General features: G+C 55.1%; 1 protein-coding gene across 2 annotated transcripts; it reads right to left on the minus strand.

Moving 5' to 3' along the window:
* Positions 1-1,474: 1,474 nt before the first annotated feature.
* NYNRIN (NYN domain and retroviral integrase containing) lies at positions 1,475-21,244 on the minus strand. 2 transcript variants are annotated; one of them, XM_019924114.3, is made up of 8 exons: positions 20,822-21,244; positions 12,241-12,884; positions 10,658-12,136; positions 9,578-9,708; positions 9,341-9,437; positions 7,629-7,730; positions 7,306-7,407; positions 1,475-6,106 (listed from the first exon to the last, which is right to left on the minus strand). In XM_019924114.3, exons 1-8 carry the CDS (start codon positions 21,017-21,019, stop codon positions 3,265-3,267), a joined length of 5,595 nt encoding a protein of 1,864 aa, XP_019779673.2. In that variant the 5' UTR covers positions 21,020-21,244; the 3' UTR covers positions 1,475-3,264. The 2 variants fall into 2 exon arrangements, with proteins under 2 accessions (XP_019779673.2, XP_073656702.1); XM_073800601.1 differs by having other exon boundaries at positions 12,241-14,647; positions 20,822-20,938.
* Between the last annotated feature and the right edge of the window lie 623 nt (positions 21,245-21,867).

Here is a 21,867-nt window from a genome sequence, read left to right on the forward strand (position 1 = left end):
GAGGGGCACCATGCCATTCCCATTACCTGCCATCCACTCCACACTAGACAGGGCCTGGCACACAGTAGGTGCTCTATAAATACTAAGTGACCATGTGCACGTGAGCCGGGGAGTTCTCAGGAAGGACAGTTCCTTCCCGCCACTCCATCCCCCTGCCAGTGCTGAACAGACATTCCGTCAGGTGAGAAAACAGCAAGTAGCAGACACCCGAAGTCTGGAAGCTTGGCCAGGGTTAGGAAGGTTTCTGAGCCTAGGGAGCAATAACAGCAAGCACTCCAGGGGCAGGAAGAAAAGCAACGTTAGCTAGTATGTGATTGTCTTTATCGGTTCGGGCTGCTGTAACAAAAACCCCATAGATTGGGTGGCTTAAACAACAGAAACTTAGTTCCGGAGGCTGGGCATTCAAGATCAAGGTACCAGCAAATCAAGTGTCTGTTAAGAGCCCACTCCCTCACTTGCAGATGGCCATCTTCTCATTGTACCCTCAAGTGGTGAAGAGAGAGGCAGCTCTAGTTTCTTTCTCTTATAAGGACACTAATCTCATCTTAGATGCTCCACCCTCGCGACCTTATCTAAACCTGATTAACCCCCCCAAAGCCCCACCTCCTAATACCATCCCACTAGGGGGTAGGGTTTCAACATATGAATTTGGAAGGACACAAACATGCAGTCCATCACAGTGATGAAAGCTTACTCCATACCCGGCACCACAGTAGCCTCTTGGCGCGATTATTTCATGAGATCCTCGCACCATCCATAATTTAGGAATTGTTACCCTGCACCTGATAGGTGGGGAGACCAAGGCCCCAGGAAAAGGCTTCATAGGTAGCAGCCATGGATTCAGTATTCAAACCTGGTTCTATTGTGTTTCCGATACAGCCAAGCTGGTCCAGCACTGATGCCATTCTTACACCAGCCTTCATTCATCTTCATTCCCACCCTGCCCACTTCTAAGGCGTGAACGGAAAGAGCACTAGCATGTAAGCCCTCAGCCTGGGCTCTCCTCACAGCCCTGCCATGAACCAGTAGGGAGAGAGAGTTTGAGCTGTATCACTACCTGGGCGCTGGTCTCCTCGGTAAAATAAGAGCTCAGGGGCTTCCCTGGTGGCGCAGTGGTTGAGAGTCCGCCTGCCGATGCGGGGGACGCGGGTTCGTGCCCCGGTCCGGGAAGATCCCACATGCCGTGGAGCGGCTGGGCCCATGAGCCATGGCCGCTGAGCCTGCGAGTCCGGAGCCTGTGCTCCGCAACGAGAGAGGCCACAACAGTGAGAGGCCCGCGTGCCGCAAAAAAATAAATAAATAAATAAATAAGAGCTCAGGTCAGATGTACTTGGAAAGTTACTATCCAGGCCGTCAAATCTGCAAGCCTGCCTGGAAAACATGCAGCACCCGTGCCCCACAACTGCCTCCCACCCTCCTCATAATTGAGGCTACAGCTAAAAGAAAAAAAAATTTTTTTAAACTGGATATTAGCTCCATTTTGATCCGTTTATTGACAAATCAAATGGGGGAAAAAAGGTCACCAAAAGGGGTATAAGGTCATAAATGTGGTTAACGGGGAATGGATACAGCACTGAGGAGGGAGAATGAGGTTGAACAGACCATCAGAGCGAGGAGGGGGAAAGAGGTATCTGCTAAAAACCCCACACTCACCTTTCAATGTGTCAGCTGTCACCCAATCATTCTTTCCTGGACAGAATTAACAGCTAGAAATGGTTTGAGGGCAACACCTAAGTGGTTTATCTGCAAGATCTGGGAGATGAGCTGGAGGGAAGATGGGTATAAGATTTTGAGACCTTCTCTCACTTGAACCCCATCTGTGGTGAACAGAGAATCAGGAACCTTAATCCTGGTCCCAGCTCAGCCACCAACTATCTCTGTGACTTCGGGCAAGTCACTTGCCCTCTCTGGGCCTCTTTCCTCGGCTGTAAAACAAGCTAATTGGACTCAGTGGCAGGCTCTACTCTGGCTCTAGCCATGTCAAGCGTTTTTGCAACTGGAGCTAGGCCAGGAGACTGGCTCAGTTTTGGAGAAATAAAACTACTTAGAGGCCCAGCCAGAGTGGCCCAGTGCTGGTCTCCACCTGGACCCGCCTCTGTCGGCAGCAGCAGCCATTCGGAGGGAGAGTGAAGGAACACACACCCGTGAGAAACGCACTCTTGCAGCGAGTGATCTTTGCAGAGCGGCTCTGGGGGAGGCCGGGATTCTCTCTACCCAGAAGGCAGGGTCCAGGGGACTGGGGTGGGGTCTGGTGAATCCAAACAGAGCAGTCGTACACCATGTAGGGTCTGGGGATGCAGGGTACAGTGGCAGTGAGAGGAGCGGGCTGCGGGCTGCGGGGTGGGATTGGGAGGTAGAGTCACGCCAGCACCTCACCCGGTGCCAGACCACTCATTTCAGTCACCCTCCCCCTGAAGCCGAGGCCTGGGCCCCTCGGTCTAGTCGAAGCAGCTCTTCAGGTAGAGACGCCACACTTGGCATCGAGATCCTTGACTCCTGTGGGCTCGAGATCATCGAAGCCGGGGTCAGGGAGCATCTCCATTGGCTGGAGTCAAATGAGGTAGGCTGACTCCGTCTCCCCCTTGCCCTTCCCATGCTGACGGGCAGGATGCACCTACAGGATGGCTGGCCGGCCGTCCTCCCACCCCGGTTCCGAGCCTCGAGGCCCAGGACTGCCAGCCTTTCCTTAACAGCTGGGCAGGCCTAGCCTGGCCTGAGAAAGCGAACCATGAGATAAGGGACGGGCTGCCTCTCCGCAGCCCGCGTGGATTTGGGTCAGCTGTGACAGATTCACGGGCAAAGGGTCTCCAGTCAGGGACAGCAATCGGGGGAGGAGCCCACAATCGAGGTTTCTGTTTGAGAGGGGAATGTGGTTTTGATTCTGAGGTCCAGAGCCACACTGTTTCATGGTAAAGACAGCCAGAAATAAGATTCTGGGCTACGTGTGTATATGTACACTTTCACCTGGGGAGAGACATTGAACCTGGCCTGCCCCAGGAAGGGATACCTGCCAGGGTAAAATTGTCAGAGGCCCACATCTGACAGCCTTTAGCAGATTCTCCCAATACCCCATACTGGGCATGTTTCCATAGGGACGCTGGTCCCCAGTTCAAGACAGTTCAGCAAAGCTTTATGAAGTAACTTCTCTACAAAAGGCACAATGAAGGGCCCCCAGGGGGCTGTGAGAGCATTGCTGGGGTTAAGGGGAGGCCTAGCAGCAGAAGCCCAGGACCCTGGGGTGGGGGGCTCCCCCACAGCTCCAGCTCACTGCTCCAAGACCTTGAAGGACAGCGGGGTGCCACTCTTGGCAAAGGTCTTCATCAGACTGCTAGGATAGATGCACCCAAGCTTCTCTGGGGTGGGGAAGCCCCAGACCCTGTAGAGGGACAGGCTTAGCCGGTCCCCGATATAGAAGGGACCCACCCACTTGGCGCTGCTGCCGTTCCTGGGGAGGGACAGCAAGAGGACCTGGTCACCCACATTCCACTCCTTCTCCTGGCTCTCCCGCTTGAAACGCCTATTCTCAGCCTTTTCACTCGTCTTCTCAGCCACCCTCCAGTGGAGCTCCAGCAGCTCCCCCATCAGCTGTAGCAGGAAGACATCCATCTTGAGCCCTTCAATGTTTGCACTGCTCATCTCCCACCACAGGGGCTCGGTCAGCCTCTCCTCGCCCCCCGTCAGGACCTGGAACGGCGTGGCCTGGCTGGAGGAGGCCCTGAAGGCCAGGTGCAGCAAGGGCAGGGAAGCTGCCCACTTCTTGCCATGCAGGAAGATGAACTCCTTGAGGGCCCTCTTGAATTCCCAGTAGGCCCCGGAGCTCGTCAGGCAGGGGAACTGGAGGTCCCTACTCAAGGAGGCCACTTGGGCTCCCAGGGCCAGCCCACAGCTTACCAGGACATGGCGGGCAAACTGGGGGCCCTGGGCGGCCTCCAGCCTCACCGGAACACCCCACCTCGCAAACAAGTGCTGAAGCAGCACCTGAGCCACAGCCATGTGTGTGTAGGGCTTCAGCGGGAATGCCTCTACCCACCTGGTGTTGGGGTCAGCCACAATCAGCACGTGCTTGTGGCCCTCCTCGCTGACAGTGACCGGGCCCACCACCTCTATCTGCAGGTTGGACCAGGGAGCGGTGGACCTGAGCGGCCACAGGGACTCAATAACCTTCAACTCACTGCCTGTGAGATTCCGGGGGATACAGAACAAGCAGCTCCTGCAGTAATCTCTCACGTGCTCCTGCATGCCCGGCCACCATCCCAGCAACCGCAGCTTCTTGTAGGTCTCCTCGGGCCTCTGGTGGGCCCCCATGGGGAGGTCGTGCACAGCAAAAATCAGATCCCTCCGGAGCTGCCTCGGGACTACCCAGACCCGGGGCCTCTTGTCTCCCTTGAACATAAGCAAGCCACTCTCTTTGTCGAGGCTGAGGGAGTTAAAGGCAGAACTGAAGGGTGAGGAGCTGGATAATTTCTGCCCGGCCTGCAGCTTGGCAATGATATCAGCCAGGGTGCCGTCGCTCAGCTGTAACGCCAGCAAGTTGAGCCTCTTGCCCGTGGTACGGGGAGACACCACAGGGACTGGCACATCGTTTGGCAAATTCCACCACTGGCCGCCCCCCTGGGCTCCCTGCTTGGCCAGGGTGTCCACCGTCACAGCAAACAGGGAGCCCCGGTAGGAGGTTCGGTAGATAAACGGAAGGGATGAGAGGCCGGAGGTGAGGGCTATGATGTAGGAGAGCAGGCTTGGGTGAGGTAGCGGAGCCCCGTCGGAGGAGAGGAAGCCCCGAGCCCTCCAGAGGGGAAGGAGCTCCCAGAGGAGGCTGAAGATCCAGTTGCAGTGCGTGAGGAAAACCACGGGCAGGTGGGACTGGCCAAAGCGCTCCAGGCCACAGGCCACGGCCGCCAGGTGGGCATAGGTCGGGGTGTAAGGGGAGCAAGAGAAGGAAAGGGAGACAGGGGGGCTGGTGGGAGATAGAATGTAGAGACCGAAGCCAGCACACCACTCATCCTCCCGGTAAAAGCAATACCCCGACATGTGGATGCAGACAAAAGTGGACAGATCGGAGAAAGGAGGCAGAACCTGGAAAAAACGAGGCATGGAAGCCGCAGGAGTCAGCAGCCGGTTCTCCCCCAGCAGGCCCTGGAGGAGGGTCAATTCCAGTGCTCTCTTGCCCTTGTCCTGTACCAAGAGGGACCATCTGATCAACCATGCTTTGGCAACCCTGCGGCCGTCCCCTGCCCCAGGGTCTACAGTGGTCCGGGAGGCATAGGAAAGGCCCAGGACCACTGGGGTGTCTCCAATGCAGCGGGAAAAATGCTTGAGGGCCCAGGCCATGGCATAGGGACTGTCTCCCCCTGACTGCGGGCCCTCGCTCTCCTCGTCGGGGAGGAGGGGTTTCGAGGTATAGGCTACGGGGTGCTTTCTCCCTGAGCGCTCCTGGTACACGACAGCCGTCAGGGCCACTTGGCTCACCGTCACCTCCAGGCGGAAGGGCAGCTGGGGGTTGGGGGCCGTCAGGCAGAGGGCGGACACCAGACCTCGCTTCAGGGCCAGAAAGGCCTTCTCATGCTCCCAGTCCCACTGCCAGTCCGGCTTCTGCTTGAGGAGCCTGTGCAGGGGCCCCACAAGGGCTTCATAGTCAGGGATGACGTCCCGGTGGGAGTCCATGAATCCCACAAAGAAGGAGAGCGCGGTGAAGTTGCTGGGGATGGTGAGCTGGGCCAGCTGGGCAAGAACCTGCTGGCAGGGAGCCTTCCCATCCCAGGGGATGCCCAGGGAGGGAGAAGGTACCGCCGGCAGGAGATCGATGTCGAGGGCTTCATCCTGGGGGTCGTGCAGGCTGAGGCACCGGAGTATTTCCTCTGAGAGGGAAGAGCACTCAGCCCTGAACACAGACATCAGCGAAGAGTCCAGGTCCTCCTCCTTCTCGGCCGGCTTCTGCATCTCCTGCTCTTCTCCCTGCCTCTCCTCCTTCTCCTCCCTGACTTCTTCCACATTCTGCAGACTCTCCGGGGGCCCAGGGTCAGCCTCCTCACTCAGCTCAGAGACACTGGCAGAGCTGGGAGGAAGGGTCTTCCACACCTTCAGGAAGTTGCCAATGTCAGTGTCCAACCTACACCAAAACAGCAGGACAGAGGAGTCTGATGGAGGAGGTGGGGGACAGCCCGCCCCCAGAGGCCATCCAAGGCGAAACCACATCTGTGGAAGCCCACAGAGCCTCACCCCATTGCTGAGTTTCCCTGAGGCTGGGCCGAGGGCCCGCCTCCAACACGGCACAGCCTCAGAGAGGACCTGCCCGCAGATATTCCCTCCACTCCCAGCATGTGCCGGACGGCAGTGTTAGAGGTTAATCTGGGCTTTGAAGGCTTATCCAATCAAAACCTCATTGACCAAGTGACATGTCCAACCAGTTTTAAGCCAATGGTTTGATGAGAATTAGATGACTGGTACTTCCAATCGGACTCCAGGATGAGCCAGCCGGGGGAGGTCAAGAGAGGAAAGGAGGCCTGACATGGGCACACAAACCTCGGCCACATCACTTTTCTTCGAATTGGAGAGATGGGACTGGGGGACCTGGCCCGGCAAGCAGTGCCCTGCCCAGAAGGTCCCTGCCAGGCCCAGGGAACTGGGAGGTGAGCAGCAAGGCGGCCCAGAGTGGGTGGAAGCCAGAGGAACTGAGTTACTGCAAATCAGTTCTGCCGGCAGCAGCACAATGACCTTGGGAAAGTACTTGAGTCTCAGATTCCTCATTTGTAAAACGAGGACAGTGGTCACGTATGTCTAACTCGAGCTGTGAGGATCAAAGTGGGTAAGAAATGTGGAAAAAGTTCTGCTTGGTATATACTCCAGACACAGCTCCCCCTGCACACAATGAAACAAGAACAAGGCGGTTCACCGCAGCACTGGTACCAACAGCATAACATGGAAACTGTCGAATGGCCCTCCACAAAAGACCCCATAAACCTGTTGGGTACTCACATAATGGAACAGAGCATGGACATTAAAGCCAGCCACAGGAACTAACATGGCATACCTCTGGGAAAAACAATAAAACATGGCGACAAATGCCAGTTGTGGAATGTTACATATAGTATTGAAGCATGTGTGCAAGACTGTGAAACTGTCAAACCGTATTGTAAGTGGTTTACGGATGTGCAGATGTGGGTGGAAGTGCAAAGACCTGAAAAACTCAAATCACTCTGCTCACTATTAAGCACTAGACAAACGTTGGCTAGCACCAAGGGGAAGCTTCCAGTCAGCCCCAGGAGCGGCTGGGAGGCGGGGTGTGGAGGGGGGTGCCTGGCCCATTACCTGTTTGGCTTCTTCAGAAACTCATCCAGAGTGGGGCCATCACGGCCCAGAGGATCGTCGGGCACCATGAAGAGATTCCCCGCAAAAGTGAAGGGCAGCAGGCTGGACCCGGGATGGAGGAGGAAACGTCACAGAGGGGCCCTTGACCCACCCACACCCCACTGCCACCTGGTAGCTCCACAGGGGCTGAGACCCACATCTCCTCCCAGCAGGTGCTGATGAGCACCGCTCCAAGGCCCTTCCCCCTGCCCAAACCCCTGCCGCCAGGGACTGCCCAGCACCCGAGGGGAAGGAACAGCCCAATCCCCTGGGAGCTGCCTCACCGATCTTTGACCATAAGTTTCTTGGAATTATTCATCAGGACATGGAGCTGCTCGTTGGTGACGATGATGCCATCTGTCTCTTCTGCCAGCTTTACCATGAACCTGCAGGGAGAGGGGAAGTCGCTAACGACCCAGTACCCAGACCCTCACCTCCCCAGTCCTCTGAGAAAATGAACTTGCAGCTTCCTGTTGAGGTGTGTTGGACAAAAACGCTGCCCTCGATAGCCGGGGAGCCAAGACTCAAGAGCCCATCCTCGTCTATGCAGCCGACTGGGATGTCCACTCGCCCCTGGGAGGGTGAACTGGGATGCACATCCCCCAACTGTATATGCAAACACAGGCCCCTATTTTACACATAGGCATTCACATACACAGGCTCAGACACGCACACAGAAAGCCATGCACTTGTCCACATCCATACATGCATTTTTACTTCTTCGGTTTCCACATCTGTCAAACTAACATAAAATACCTACCCTCGAGGATTAAACTGAATGAGACAATACACTAGACACTGAAGAGTCTAGTTCAGTGCCTGCCACACAGCGTGTGTCAAGCATTCCATGATTACTTTTCACCAATGCACAACATTCAGGTACATGCCAAGACACACATACATACATACGGATATGTGTATACACGTATAAAAACACATACCTGAATAAACAAATCCATTTTTCCAAGGATCACTTCTCGAAAGAGGGCTGTGACCAGGAAAGAAAGCAAAGGCCACCCACTTCTCGGCATTCCCTGCAGAGTGCCATTCTGGCAGCCACGAGCATGCAATTCCACAAGTGACCAGCAGAGGGGCCTTCTGCAGGAAAGCTACCTTCCCTCAAACCCAGGCCTGAATTAAAGGCTCTTAAAGACCTTACCCAGGGGGGCCAGCTCTTGAAGGAAGGATGCCTGAGCTGCCCTGCCCAGACCTTCCGAGGCTTGAAGGCTGAGTGGGCGCCAGGTCTTGGGGAGGAACAGAACTTCTCCCTGCCTGGCATGGGAGGTGCCTAAGTGGAGGCAAGACCTGGCCTGCTGGACATCGAGTCCAGCACAGGGTCAGTGACCTGGACAGGGCCTTCTCGGCCCCATCAGAGGCAGCATCACAGGCACCCGTATGCGCACTGGTCCTGCAGCCACGCTGGGGAGTGGGTGCTGAAGACTGGCAAGTAGGGAGGCATTCAGGCTTTAGCTAGGAGACAGGGCCAATCTGACTCCATTTTCAGAGCCCAGCCAGGGCTCCAGTCTCATACAGCCACACACATACCTCCTCCCAGGGCCAGGGCGGGTGGGAGGAAAAGACTGCAGCAATTCCTTGAGAAAACCTGAGCTTCAACCCAAACTGGCACCCAAATCAGCTGCTGGGGGAAGCAGCTCGCTTGAAGCACCAGGAGTCACCTGGGCTAGTCCCATCCAGAGAAAGCAGAGCACCCCATACTTCACGGGGGAGAAAGCCTCTTAGCTCAGGTAAATTGGGCTGCAGAGTCCCAAATTCAGGAGCACCTCTTGGGTTTGAATAGGGCCGACCTTGGAGCCCTCTCCTCTCTGTGTCTCTCCCTCTGCCTAGAGGGCTGGTGCACCACACCACCCTCTCTGACATGACCCTCTGACTTATTTGCTTCCATCTCCCCAGAGCAAATGCGGCAAGACTGCACCTGACACACCAGCCCAGCCCAAGCCCCAGGGCCCCACAAGAGAAGGCCTGCAGGCCAGCACACCTATAATCGTAGGTAGTGATCTTCTTGCCGTTCTCGAGCTGAGAGGGGGTGATTGAAAGCATCTTGAGGGAGTGTAGCTTCGTCAGAAAGTGGCTCTCTGGAGGTGAAAGGCAGAAGACAGCGACGGTCAGAGGAAGGGCTAAGTGGAAAAGGCCATGATGGGGACAGAAAGGCAAGGAAAAGTAAGGCATAGAGAGGAAGCCCACTGGAGGGGCTGGGCAGCTGGGGACAGCTCACCTCTCACCCTCCGGTTCTTCTTAAGCTGCCAGGTGGGTACAAACACAGTGACCTCTCGGTGTCCCCGGTTCCAGAAGTACTGCACTGCCATGGCAATGCCCCGGCAGGAGAAGAAGTGCTGGAGGCCATGCCTGGGGTTGGGGGGTGTCGGGTGGGGAGATGGGGGGAATTAGTGAGGTAGCAATTTTCTGCCCTAGGAATGGCCCTGCCTCTCTACCCCTCCCTCAGAGCCAGCCTAGGGCAGCACATCTGGCAATGTCAGGGCATCAGCACCACGGGCACCAACAATGCCCCCTCCCCTCTCACCATCATCAAACAGTGAGCACCTACTGGGTCCACTCACCTGCTGTGTGCATGTGTGTGTGTGTGCGTGTGTGTGTATGAGCGTGCGTGTGTGTGTGTATAGGGGCCTCCGGGGCAAAAGGAAGGAGAAGAGCTCAGTTTAGGACTGGAAGCAAACAAACATTTGCTGACCAACTGTGTGCTGGGAGTGTGCTCAGCACAGATAACTATTCTACTGTGTGGGCAAATGAAGACATCCTGCATGTATTTCTGCTAGCACATATACAGCAGTAAGTGCTGTGCAGAGAGAGTGATCTCTGAGAGTTGGCATGGTTGGGAAAAGCTTCACAGGGGAGATCAGTGCTGGACCTTAAGGGTTGGGCTAAACATTTGAAAACTGGCCTGAGGTTGACAGACCCCATGCTATGTGAGGCAGGCTGAAATGGGAAGAGCATGGGCCTGGGCAGTGAGCAGATCTGAACCCAAAGGCCAGCTGGGCCCCTTACTGGCTCTGGGACCTTGGTCAAGATTAATCGCTTCTCTGAGCCTGTTTCTGCTTCTATGAGGGAAGGAGAACAGAAACCTACTTTTGAAGGCTGCCGGGATGATGCCATGACCACCACCCAGCATGCAGTAGCCCCTCAACATGTACCACTTCCCTCCCATCTTTCCCCCATTTGAACCCCATGTCACCTGTATACAGCGATCAAGAAAGGACGCCCACAGTCTATCACCTCAGGGACACCCTGCCCGAGCCCCCCAGTATCCCCACCCCACCCCAGGTCCGTGGCTACTCACACCATGGCCACGCTGCTGCCGTCAATGACCACTCGCCTCAACCCCTGGTTCCCCGGTTCTTCTGACAGGTTCAGCTCAAAGGGTGTATTCAGGGCCTCGTGGTACCTCTGGAAGCTGGTTACTGTGCTGTTCGCCTGTGGGTGGCGAGGCGGCTGCCTCGGAACCCCCTCCCGAGCCCCTAGGAGCCCCTCCACCTGAGGTTGGCGCTTACGACTGGGAGCCAAAGTGCCGCTGGACTGGGGCCCCTGCCTTCCAGCTTCCCCCTGGCCCTTCAGGAGGGAAGCACTGCCCCTTGACGAAGGCTGGCCCTCACTTGGGAATTTGGCTGCGTCCGGGGCTGGCCCTGGATCTGTGGGTGCCTTCTGAGCTGCAGGCATCTTCGGAGCTCGGCAAGTTCTGGGAGCTGCAGACCCTGTTTTAGCTGTAGTCCCGGTCTGGGCTCTGGGCGTTTGGGGACCTGCAGGCGATGTTTTTGCTGCATGCCTTTTCTGAGTTGTGGGAGTTTGGGGAGCTGCAGGCCCCATCTGAGCGGCTGGCTTTGTGGGAGCCAAAGGCACTTTGGGGGCTGCAGGTTCTTCACGGACTGCCGGCATAATCTGGGTTTCAGGCACTTTGCGGGCTTCAGGCAGCACGGGATTTGTGGGTGGGGTTTGAGCTGTGGGCACTGCTGCAGCCATGGGCACTTTGAGAGTTTCAGGCACTGTTTGAGGTTCAGGTCCTGAAGGAGCTGTCAGCCTCCCTTGAGTGGCGGGCCTCCCCTGAGCAGTAGGCACCCCTTGCCCTGTGGAGGGCCCTGGAAACAGCCTCTCTTCGGGTTCCTTACAACCCCACTGCATATTTCCTCGATCCCCCGGCTCACTTCCAGCTTGGAGTTGGGGTGTAGAGGTCAAAGGTGGCCCTATCTGTGGAAGTCCTGGGCTAGCCTTGTCCGTTACCCCCGAGCCTCCTGAGACCACCAATAAACTCATTACTTTTTTAGGGGTCTCTGGCCTTGGGCAATTCCGTAGGGCTGCCTCTCCTCCTGGCCCCCCATCTGGTCTACAATCTGGGCTTTCCACACTGGGCAAAGGAACCAGCTCCTTCTGTTTCCATCCCAGATTTAAGGGCAAAGGATTCTGCCCTGGCAGCTTGAACTGAATGGGGCCCAGTGGCCTCTGCCAGAAAGGGAAACTGAAGCAAGTCTGGGACAGGAGCCAGGCCAGGTGGAGAGAATGCAGTTCATTGATCCTCCAGAAGGTTGCAGCAATAGTCCCCGGCCACAAGGGCCCGAAGGCTGGCCCCGGGGTCCAGGACTTCCAGGGCGAGCACACACTCAGGGCTGACACTGGAGGCTGGAGAGGGAGCTTATCTTCCCCCCTCCGGGCCTGCCGCTGCTGGGACGAGGCTTGTGTGCGGTCCGCAGGGTCCTGGCTGCCGCTGGCTTGTACTGACCCTTCCTCACAAGCACTGTCCGTACCACCTTGGTTGTTGGAACCAACCCTGGAGGAAACCCAAGTTTGTTGGAAAGGTGGTAAGGCCAGTTAGGTCCCAAACTCTTTCCCTGGGGTTGGGCAGAGAAGCCAAACGGATTCTCCAGAACTTACCGTACCAGCTGGTTTGCTGTCTCCAGCTGAGCGTTCTGGCCTGGGATGAGGGCCCCCATGGCGCCTAGGCTGGTTAACCTCTTTGAATTTTCTGGGCTCCCCATCTCCAGAAAAGGCCCGGGACCGTCTCCCATGGACACCATGGCTGGACCTTCCTTCTGCTGGTGGGCTGGGCAGATCAGGAGCTCGGGGTCCGAGCGGGAGTCGGAGGCGCCAATGCAGCCGAGCCACTGGATGATGTCCTCCTTGCCCGCAGCGTCCCGCACCAGGCTCAGCAGCAGCTCCTGGACTGCCGCGGGCAGCTGCAGCAGGTCCCCTGCATACTGGTCACCACGGATCCAGACCAGAGCCCCAAAAGCCCGGGTCACCTCGGCTTCCCAGATGCCCCGGGGGGTGAGCAGAGGGGCAGGGCCCCAGCGCAGCCGCCCTACCAGCTCCTCCAGCCAGTTCTGGGTCATGATGAAAGACTCGGTCAGCCCGCCCACCATCAGGGAGCCCGGCGGACCAGGCACCAGGTAGGCCAGCGTGCTCCAGCACAGGCAGTCCAAGAAGAGGCCCTGGGCCCCAAGGAAGGCGCAGTGCAGGGCCGCCGGGTAGCGGACCTCCTTCCACAGCTCCGGGCTGCACAGGCCCTTCAGATACTCCTGAAGCCGGTGGGGAGAGCACAAAGGAAGCCAGCCGTTACGGGCCTGCCACTGGCACTCACTCCCCTCACAAGCACATGCCCTGCCCCCGCCCACCATAAGCCAAATGACGCCCCCGGCCCAACACTCTCTCCCTGGTCCTGACTCCTCACACACTCATCTCTTTCCAGGGAGCTCTGACAGGTGTGGGGGGCCGGAGGGAGGGCGAGCACCTGGGCTTAGAGTCAAGGGCCCTGGTTCTAGTTCCAACCTGACCTCAGTACGTTAAGGTTACTGTGGGAAATTTGTCATCTTCTCAGGGCCTCAGTCTCCTCACCTATAAGATGACGGATTAAATTAGATACTCCTAAGGTCCAGTCCTACCCTGGCGTTCTAGAATTGTGAACTAGCTGGGGGGAGGGGGGTGGCACATTACTGAGTACCCTCCACGTGCCAGGAGCTTATGTGACCTGGAGCAGGTTATCTACCGTCCTTATGCCTATGTTTCCTCATCTGTAAAATGGGGATAATGGTTCCCACCTCATTAGGCTATTATGAAGCTTCAGTGAGATAATACAAAAGAAGTGCTTAGCTTATGCCTGGCACAGCCTATTCCCATTTTGCAGGCTCAGAAAGGCTCTCTTGCTGACCCAAGGACACACAGCTAGGGTGACTGGGTAAGGACCACAGCCCACATCCATCTGACTCTGAAAGCAGAGCTCTTTGCACGTCCTTGGGCTGACTACACAGTGACTGCAGGGTAATCCACTGAGATTCTGGTTAATCCCCCTGCAGAAGGTCTCCAGCACCACCTGTACCTGTAACCATGATAACTCTGCTGCCCGGAGGGGACAGAGGAAAAGGTAAGTCGCTGGGCCAGTATCCAGGGGATCCCCACAGATACGCACAATGGCTGAACCAGAAGGGAAGCCTCTGGCCCTCTGGGCACCAGGTCCTTGTGTTTCCAGGGCTCACACACTCAGTCTTTAGCAGTCACTGGGACAGGAGAGGTTGGGTTCCTCCACCCTATGGCTGAGTTCCACCAGCATGACCCCATGAGCTCCAAGGAGCCATGGGCACTGCCTCTTAATCAGCCAACCCTTGATGACTGTATTAGCCCTCAAGTCCCTCCTCATGCCTGTGTCAGTGATAGTCATCCCTCTTCCCGCTTCCCCATGACAGTTCCATTATGGAACAAACGCTCCATTTTGGATCTCCAGCAGCCAGCCCAAAGACCGTTCTGGCCCCTCTGCTCAGTACCCAGGCCATCCCTCCCTACTCAGGCTTAAGCTCATCTCTGCCACATGGCCAGGCTATGGACCTCCAACACCTTCCCCAAAGGGCCTAAGGTACACCCAGGCACTTAGGCCCATGTCTAACCCCTTTTCAGTCAGTCCAAAATCAGCTCAAACTCTGATAGACATCCCAGGCCAACCCCTCCCACCCAGAACCTCAGCTGGTCTGCACTGCCTGGCAAGGGTGAATCTGACCAGGTGGAATAACTCTCATAGACCTGAACAAACTCCCCCACCCCATGCACCCCACGTTCTAACTACATGAAAACAATATGTAAAAATGAAGAGAGGTGCTCGGCAAGAAGATGGTGGGTGGTTTCTTTCTACTTCTGCAAAGACCTTAAAATATTCATTGTTCCATTAACCGTCCATATTTTTAAACAAAAAGATATATTGGAAATGAGATAATTTTCAAAACTGCTATTTATTGAATACTTACTATGTGCCAGGCTCTTTACATACATCAGCTCATTGATTCCTCTCTCAGCCCTATAAGGAAATTACTATTATCCCCATTTTAGGTGAGCAAGGGAGGGCACATGTCCGAGGTCACACAGGTCGTAGGCTGGGACACTTAGGCACTCTGACTCCGAAGTCTGGGGTCTTAACCATGATGCTGTCTATACTTTAGAGCAAAAACCGATATGGAAACAACAGGCATTTACATCCAGAAAATATCTGAAGCAATTTTCCTGCTTAAAGCCCACCCAGACCTTTTTCTCCAAAAGGAGAAAAAATAGAGAAGAGGCAGGAACAAAATAAGCACAGAAGAATGTGCATTTGTTAAGATATGTTGCCCGATGTCCCGCAAGTCATTTTTCAACTTGTAAGTTAAATAAAAACAATACCACCAGGTGGTTTACTACTGCTCTATACTTGATCAATCCTGACTTAGGATTCTCCCTTCTGCTTTCCAGAACCACCCTACATTACACCGCAGGATACTCAAAAAGCTCAAAAAAACGGCAGCACCAAGAAACTCTGGAATTGGGAATGAAAGAGAACATTTTTTAAAAGGTGAACTAAGATAAAGTTGTTTGAGGAGCAGTTAGATCTGGGAGCCCACCCACCCCTCTACACAAAGGCTGAGCAAGTACCTCCCTACCCACTGGAGTTTGTTCTGTAGAAAGTAAAAGACAAGGTCTTAGGATCAGAGGTTGATCAGCATACCTGAGGGTGTGGGTACCATAAAAATCATGAAGGAAGAGAGGAAGGCCAGTAGTGAGGTCTACAGTGAGTGCTGAGTGCAGAGAAACTCATTCTTCCCATATAGAGACTCCGCAATAGTAACTGATGATGGATGAAGACAGATACTCACACAGAGGGGTCTCACTGGGGCACCTCAGAGCAGTGGGGGAAACTACAAGCTTCCAGAGAGAAAAAAAACTTCTCATACAAAGGACCAGGGACCAAGAATAGCTTCAGATATCCCTAAAGCAAGAAGTCAATGGATTCATGCCTTCTCATTTCTTTTTTTTTTGGTGGTACGCGGGCAGCTCACCGCTGTGGCCCCTCCCGCCGCGGAGCACAGGCTCCGGACGCACAGGCCCAGCAGCCATGGCTCACCGGCCCAGCCGCTCTGCGGCACGCGGGACCCTCCCGGACCGGGGCACGAACCCGCGTCCCCTGCATCGGCAGGCGGACGCCCAACCACTGCGCCACCAGGGAAGCCCAATGCCTTCTCATTTCTGAAGGAAAATAATTTTCCATGTATAATTTGATACCAGCCAAATTGTCAATCAAATGACCATCAGATATGCAATGTAGACATGCATGTATGCAACCCCAAGAGTTTACCTCCTATAAAACCTTTCTCAGGAAGCTACCAGAGAGCATTTTCCAGCAAATCAATGAAAGAAACCAAGAAAGGAGACCCAACATAAAAAAAAAAAGCAAAGACAATCTCCAGGAAGACTGTGGAGAGAAATCTCAGAATGTATTCATCCATTCAATAAACACTACTGAGCACGTACTACCTGTCAGGCACTGTTCTAGGAGGCACAGAGGACGACTAGTTCAGATTGGAGAGTGAACTCCAGAATCAACATGCTTGTTTCGGCACCATCTTTCTAACTTGATGACGCCACTGAAGGACGTGCTCCACCAACTCAAGACAAAGACACAGCGTCCAGGAAACGAGGTATCTAACAAGGAAAAAAGGCAAGAGGATGCCAAGAATGACAGCAAACAGGAGTCTCAGGATGACAGCGGTCCTGACCAGACAGAAAGAAGGCTGCCCCCAGGAAAAAATCTGGAACTGACAGACCATCTTGAATCGATAGATTGTCCTTGTAGAAAACTGTAGTGAGAAGCTACTGAAAGTTATAAGAATTAGCAATGGGTACGAAGGAAAACAAGCAAACTGGAAAGGAGTTGAGTTCTTTACCTCAGGGAACTCGAAAAGTAAGAGAGAAAACCTAATCATAGGGGCTTCCCTGGTGGCGCAGTGGTTGAGGGTCCGCCTGCCAATGCAGGGACGGGTTCGTGCCCCGGTCCAGGAAGATCCCACATGCCACGGAGTGGCTGGGCCCGTGGGCCATGGCCGCTGAGCCTGCGCGTCCGGAGCCGGTGCTCTGCAGCGGGAGAGGCCACCACGGTGAGAGGCCCGCGCACCGCAAAAACAAACAAACAAAAAAAAAGACCTAATCATAGTGCACTTCAACACTTAGATGTAAATGATATTTGCAAGGGCATAATGTTGCAAATACTAAATACAGATTTAACAGAAAAATGAAATATAACTATACTGGGAAGAAAAAAGGGATGGCAATATAAGGGAGATAAATCCTCATCTATAATTAATAGAAAGTAAAATGATATCTAAAATTGATTAATCAAAAGATATAGTAGCTACTTATTTTTTTAGGAATGTGGAGGTGTAGAAATGCCAGAGTAGATATTTTCTACGGGGAAGAGCACTGAAGAGGGAGTTGGCAGGGGCAAGGCAAGGAATCACTGCGTTATACTGTAAGCTTTTTAAAAATTATTGGACTTTTAAATTATGTATTATTTTGATAAAAGAAAAATTAAGTTTAAAATAAAGGAGAAGTATAAGGTGCCCACAACACAATTAGATGTGCTGGTAAGTGTTTAACAATCATCCAGTTATGGGGGAAATAGTCCCGATTTGTAGCATTTGCCAATTTCTGTGGTGTAAATACTCCTTCCATGGTTGATTTCAAACTACCAGCAGGACTCCATTGGCTCAAAAACTTCCTGAATTTTCAACGATGGGTCAGCAGGAGTTGGTTCCTGCACAACCCTGGCCACTACCAGCTTCCGTGGTACTGCTCAGTCATTGTGGGCCAGGGACAGATCAACTTCCACCTGACAGCAAAGCCCAAAGTCAGCAAACCACACCCTGTCCCACAGCTCCCCACCCCAACCTCTGGCTCCCCATCACCTCCCTCCCTCCATCGTGTCCAAAAAGGGGAGAATCAAGCTGTCACCTGTCCTCTCTGCACCGGACCATTCTTTACATCGTTGCCAAGGAGGACAGAAGAGCTGAGCAGGGCTCGTCTCTGGGCAACTTTGATCATTAGTAAAAACCCTCCTTTCCACTCTGAGGTGAGGCTGATTTCACCTCAGAAAGGCCAGGTCTCCCCAGTGTTTCTTCTTGCTGCCTAGGAATGTGATTTCCAGCAATGTCCTCATTATTTTTTAAATCCCACCACAAGAAAACTACTTAAAGGCACTTCCGAGTTCTACAGAGTTTTTCCTGGAAAACCAGTGCATATAATGTAGAAAACACCCGGGCTCTTCTCCAGAGAAGCCTGTATCCTTCTTGACCCCTCCTCCCCTCACAGACAAGACACCCCCATCCATCACCCCCCTTCCCCATCCTACAACCTCCAGTCTCACTGAGCCCCCTCTGCCAGCTGGCCTGTGTATATTAGGCCATTATCCAGGTGTGTGATTCTGTGCCCCTACAGCTGGGATTGGGGTCAGCCACAGCACCTCCACATGGAAACCACAAGACATCCTTATACATGGGAAATTTTCCTGTATCAGATTGTTGGGCCTTAGAAAACATTTAATCCAAGCTTCTCACTTTGCAAACAAGGAGACCAAGACTCAGAGAGGGAAAAGAGCTCATTCTAAGTTATACAGCGAGTTACAGAAACAATAACTGATATCTCTACTCTGTAACTCTCCACGTTTGTGCAAGTCCATAAGAACGCCTTATTTCAATTGACTCTCACAACTCTGCCATGAAGTGGGTATTATTATATTGTTTTATAGATGAGGAAATAGGCTTAAGAGAAGGTCAATGATTTGACCAAGGTCAGCCAGTTAGAAGGTAGCAAACCCCAACCTCCAACTCTCTCCACCACAACCCTCTGTCCCAGCAGTAACTTGGTGACAGCAAATTGCACCCAGATCTCCTAACTTCTGGAACAAAACCTGATCCTCCCCACCTTCCCTGCTCTCCTGCTCCAAAGCTCCAAAAATCTCTTCTTTCTGCTCATTCTGTGCAGTAAGGGAGGGAGTTACCCAGACCCCCTCATGTTGTTTCCATCTTAAATCATGCTTTTCCCCGGGGGAAGACAGAGGGGAAAGAGATGATAAGATGGGGGGAATGGGGCTTCCCTGGTGGCGCAGTGGTTGAGAGTCCGCCTGCCGGTGCAGGGAACACGGGTTCGTGCCCCAGTCCGGGAGGATCCCACATACCGCAGAGCGGCTGGGCCCGTGAGCCATGGACGCTGAGCCTGCGCGTCCAGAACCTGTGCTCCGCAACAGGAGAGGCCACAACAGTGAGAGGCCAGTGTACCGAAAAAAAAAAAAAGATGGGGGGAACGGAGAAAGCCACTGGTTACACTAGCAGGGCCTGAGGTGTGAGGGAAAGCCGGTGGGCCCAGGAACTCTGAGGCAGCAGTGGTAGCAGGAGTAGCCAAGCCTGGAGAAGCTGATGGAGGATGTAAGCGGGGGACAGGCGAGCTAGACACTTCAGAAAGCACCAGTCCCATAAAAGGGTGAGCAGGTGTATTTCAAATTAACAAAAAGATTAAGAACCTGGGACTTCCCTGGTGGGGCGGTGGTTAAGAATCCGCCTGCCAACGCAGGGCACACGGGTTCAATCCCTGGTCCGGGAAGATCCCACATGCCGCGGAGCAACTAAGCCCGTGCGCCACAACTACTGAGCCTGTGTGCCACAACTACTGAAGCCCTCATGCCTAGATCCCGTGCTCCGCAACAAGAGAAGCCACTGCAGTGAGAAGTACGTGCACCACAACGAAGAGCAGCCCCCGCTCGCCACAACTAGAGAAAGCCCGCGTGCAGCAACGAAGACCCAACGCAGCCAAAAATAAATAAATAAATAATAAACAAAATCACTCTTACTTAAAAAAAAAAAAAAGATTAAGAACCCAAAACAATCCAAAGGCTCCTCTTGTTAACCTACCCTATGCCAGCTACTGAAAAGTCTCCATCTCAAGGGTTCCTGCACATCTGCTCTCCAGGCAGAAACCCCTCCCCTCCCCCAGTACCTCTGTCAGAACTGGAAAAACTGCTGACGAAGCAGCCTAACAGAGGGGCTGAGGGAGGAACTTTCCAGCCTGCCTGCCCACTGGCCAGCGTGTTCTGGGCCTCCCCCACCCATGGCCTTGACCAAAATTAGGAGATTGATAGAGACCCCGCTAGGGAAGGGGTGTGTGTTGGGGTGGGTGGGTGCATGGGGGAGCAGGTGGTCTGGGGCTGAGGGAGGCTATAGCATTCCTACCAGGAAATGATAAGATAAGGGAATCTAGGGGAAGAGGGAGACCTTGGCCACGACTGGGGAGTCAGAGGGAACCTGAGAGGCCCAAGCGGAGGAGAAGCTTATGAGAGAAGCCAGGGCACATGCGATAGAGGCACACTGTGACCTGGCCTGTCCAGCGTCCAGCCCCACACAGCAAGCCCTTTCATCTGAAAGCCCACAGCCCTCCTCCCAGATTCCCACCCATCCCCTAGGGCTGCTGCCTTCCAGGGCTGCTGCAGCCCCACCCCTGAGCCCCTGCAAGAGGCTGCCTAGAGCATCAAGAGTGGGGGGTGCGGAGCCCAGAGCCCTGGGTTCTGGTCCCAGCCCCTGCCACGCCCCACCTACCCGACCCTGAGTGCTCAGGGAGGCCCCTTACCCTCTCCAGCCCCCAATTCCTCATCTGTAAAGTGCCCGCATTAACCTAGAAGCATCTTTAATGGCCCTTCCAGTCCCAGCACTCTGAGAGGCTCCAAGGGGCAGCCCAGGATTTAAGGAGACTTAAAAGGCGGCAGAAAGACCTGGGCCTTCCAGGCTCTTGGTGGAGAACAAAGAGGTATGTTGCACAGACTACAGAAATACAGGACCTTAAGTTGCTCCCCAGATGGAGGAGCAGGCTGTAAGTGCGGGGCCCTGGCCAGGGAAGGCTCACGGGGGGCGGGGGGGGGGTCACACGACGCTGAGCCTCTCTCAGCGCACTGGAGGGACAGAAGTGACACGCAGGAGAGGGGTGGGGCAGAAAAGAAAGAAGGAACCAGAGGGAAGGACCCAAGGCTGCAGATCTGGAAAGGCAAGAGGATGGCCCAGTACCTGCCCGCCATACTGCCGAATCCAGGTCGGGGGACCTCAGGGGACCCCTGAGGGGGCGGGGGGGCGAGGAGCGAGAGAAGGGTCTGGCTGGAAGCGATAGGTGGGGAGAAGCTGTTTACCTTGGCTCTGCCCATGTTCTCCCTGGGCCCCTCGAGCTGCAGCCAGAAGTAGGGGGTGTCCGGGCGGCTCTGGAAAGCATTCAGCTTGACCCTGAAGATGCGCTGCACTTGCAGCCGCTGCCGCTGCACCCGGGGCTTCGACTTGGTCTGCACCATGAACCATTCCTGCGCCGGAGGGTCGCCCCCGGACAGGAGCATGGCTGGCTCGCCCGCCCCAGGAAGGAGGGAGCCGACAGTGCCACCGGGGTCCCCCGGCCGAAGGCGCCTAGGCCACGCCCCCTCCTCCCGGCGGCGCGCCCCCGCCTTGGCGCGGGTCCTCCCGGCTCGCGGACCCACCCGCCGCGGCTCGGGCGCCCTTCCTCCAGCGCTCCGAGCCTTTCAGCGGCGGCTCCCGCTACAATCTCTTCCTGCCAGGGGTTACAGCCGGGGGTGGGACCAGTCGGGCTCCCTTCCCTCCGCCCCCAGCCTTCCCCCTTCACCACTGCGCCAGCCCCTCCAGGATGAACTTTAGCTGAGTCGGCTGGGTAGCTTCAAGGGGCGCGGAAGGAGGAGGGAGGCGGCGGGGATGGGGGTGGGGAGGGTCTTGGAAACCTCTGCCTCCCACTCGAGTTTTGGGCCCAGAGCCAGAATCCGGGGGTCAAAGTTAATCTCCTTCCACATTCCCCTTTCCCCAGTGGGAGGGAAAGGGAAGGAGGGGCAGTCGGGTGGGGGGAGAGGGGGTATGGTTTCAGGGACCAGGCCTTTCTCTCCGTTCCTCCTGCCCACCCTGACGCCTCCCAGGCCTCCTTGGAGAACAGAGACCTGCGCCCCTCCTTCCCTCTGAGGAAAGGGTTAAGGGAGAGCAGGGTGGGGAGCCTGGGAGGCTGGGGCCTGTGGAAACTCTGGGCCGGAGACCGAGCAGGAAGGAGAGGGTAACAGCACCGCCCCCCAACTCCCCATCCCCAAGTCTGGGGACAGCCCGGGGCTGGCAGGCTGCCCAGACCCTCCCGAAGCCCCCAGGGCTGGAGGGGCGGGGAGAGCGCCCGAGTTTTCAGACTTGCGTTGTT

The sequence above is a fragment of the Tursiops truncatus genome, chromosome 2, assembly GCF_011762595.2.
Source record: "Tursiops truncatus isolate mTurTru1 chromosome 2, mTurTru1.mat.Y, whole genome shotgun sequence".
Classification (NCBI taxonomy): domain Eukaryota; kingdom Metazoa; phylum Chordata; class Mammalia; order Artiodactyla; family Delphinidae; genus Tursiops; species Tursiops truncatus.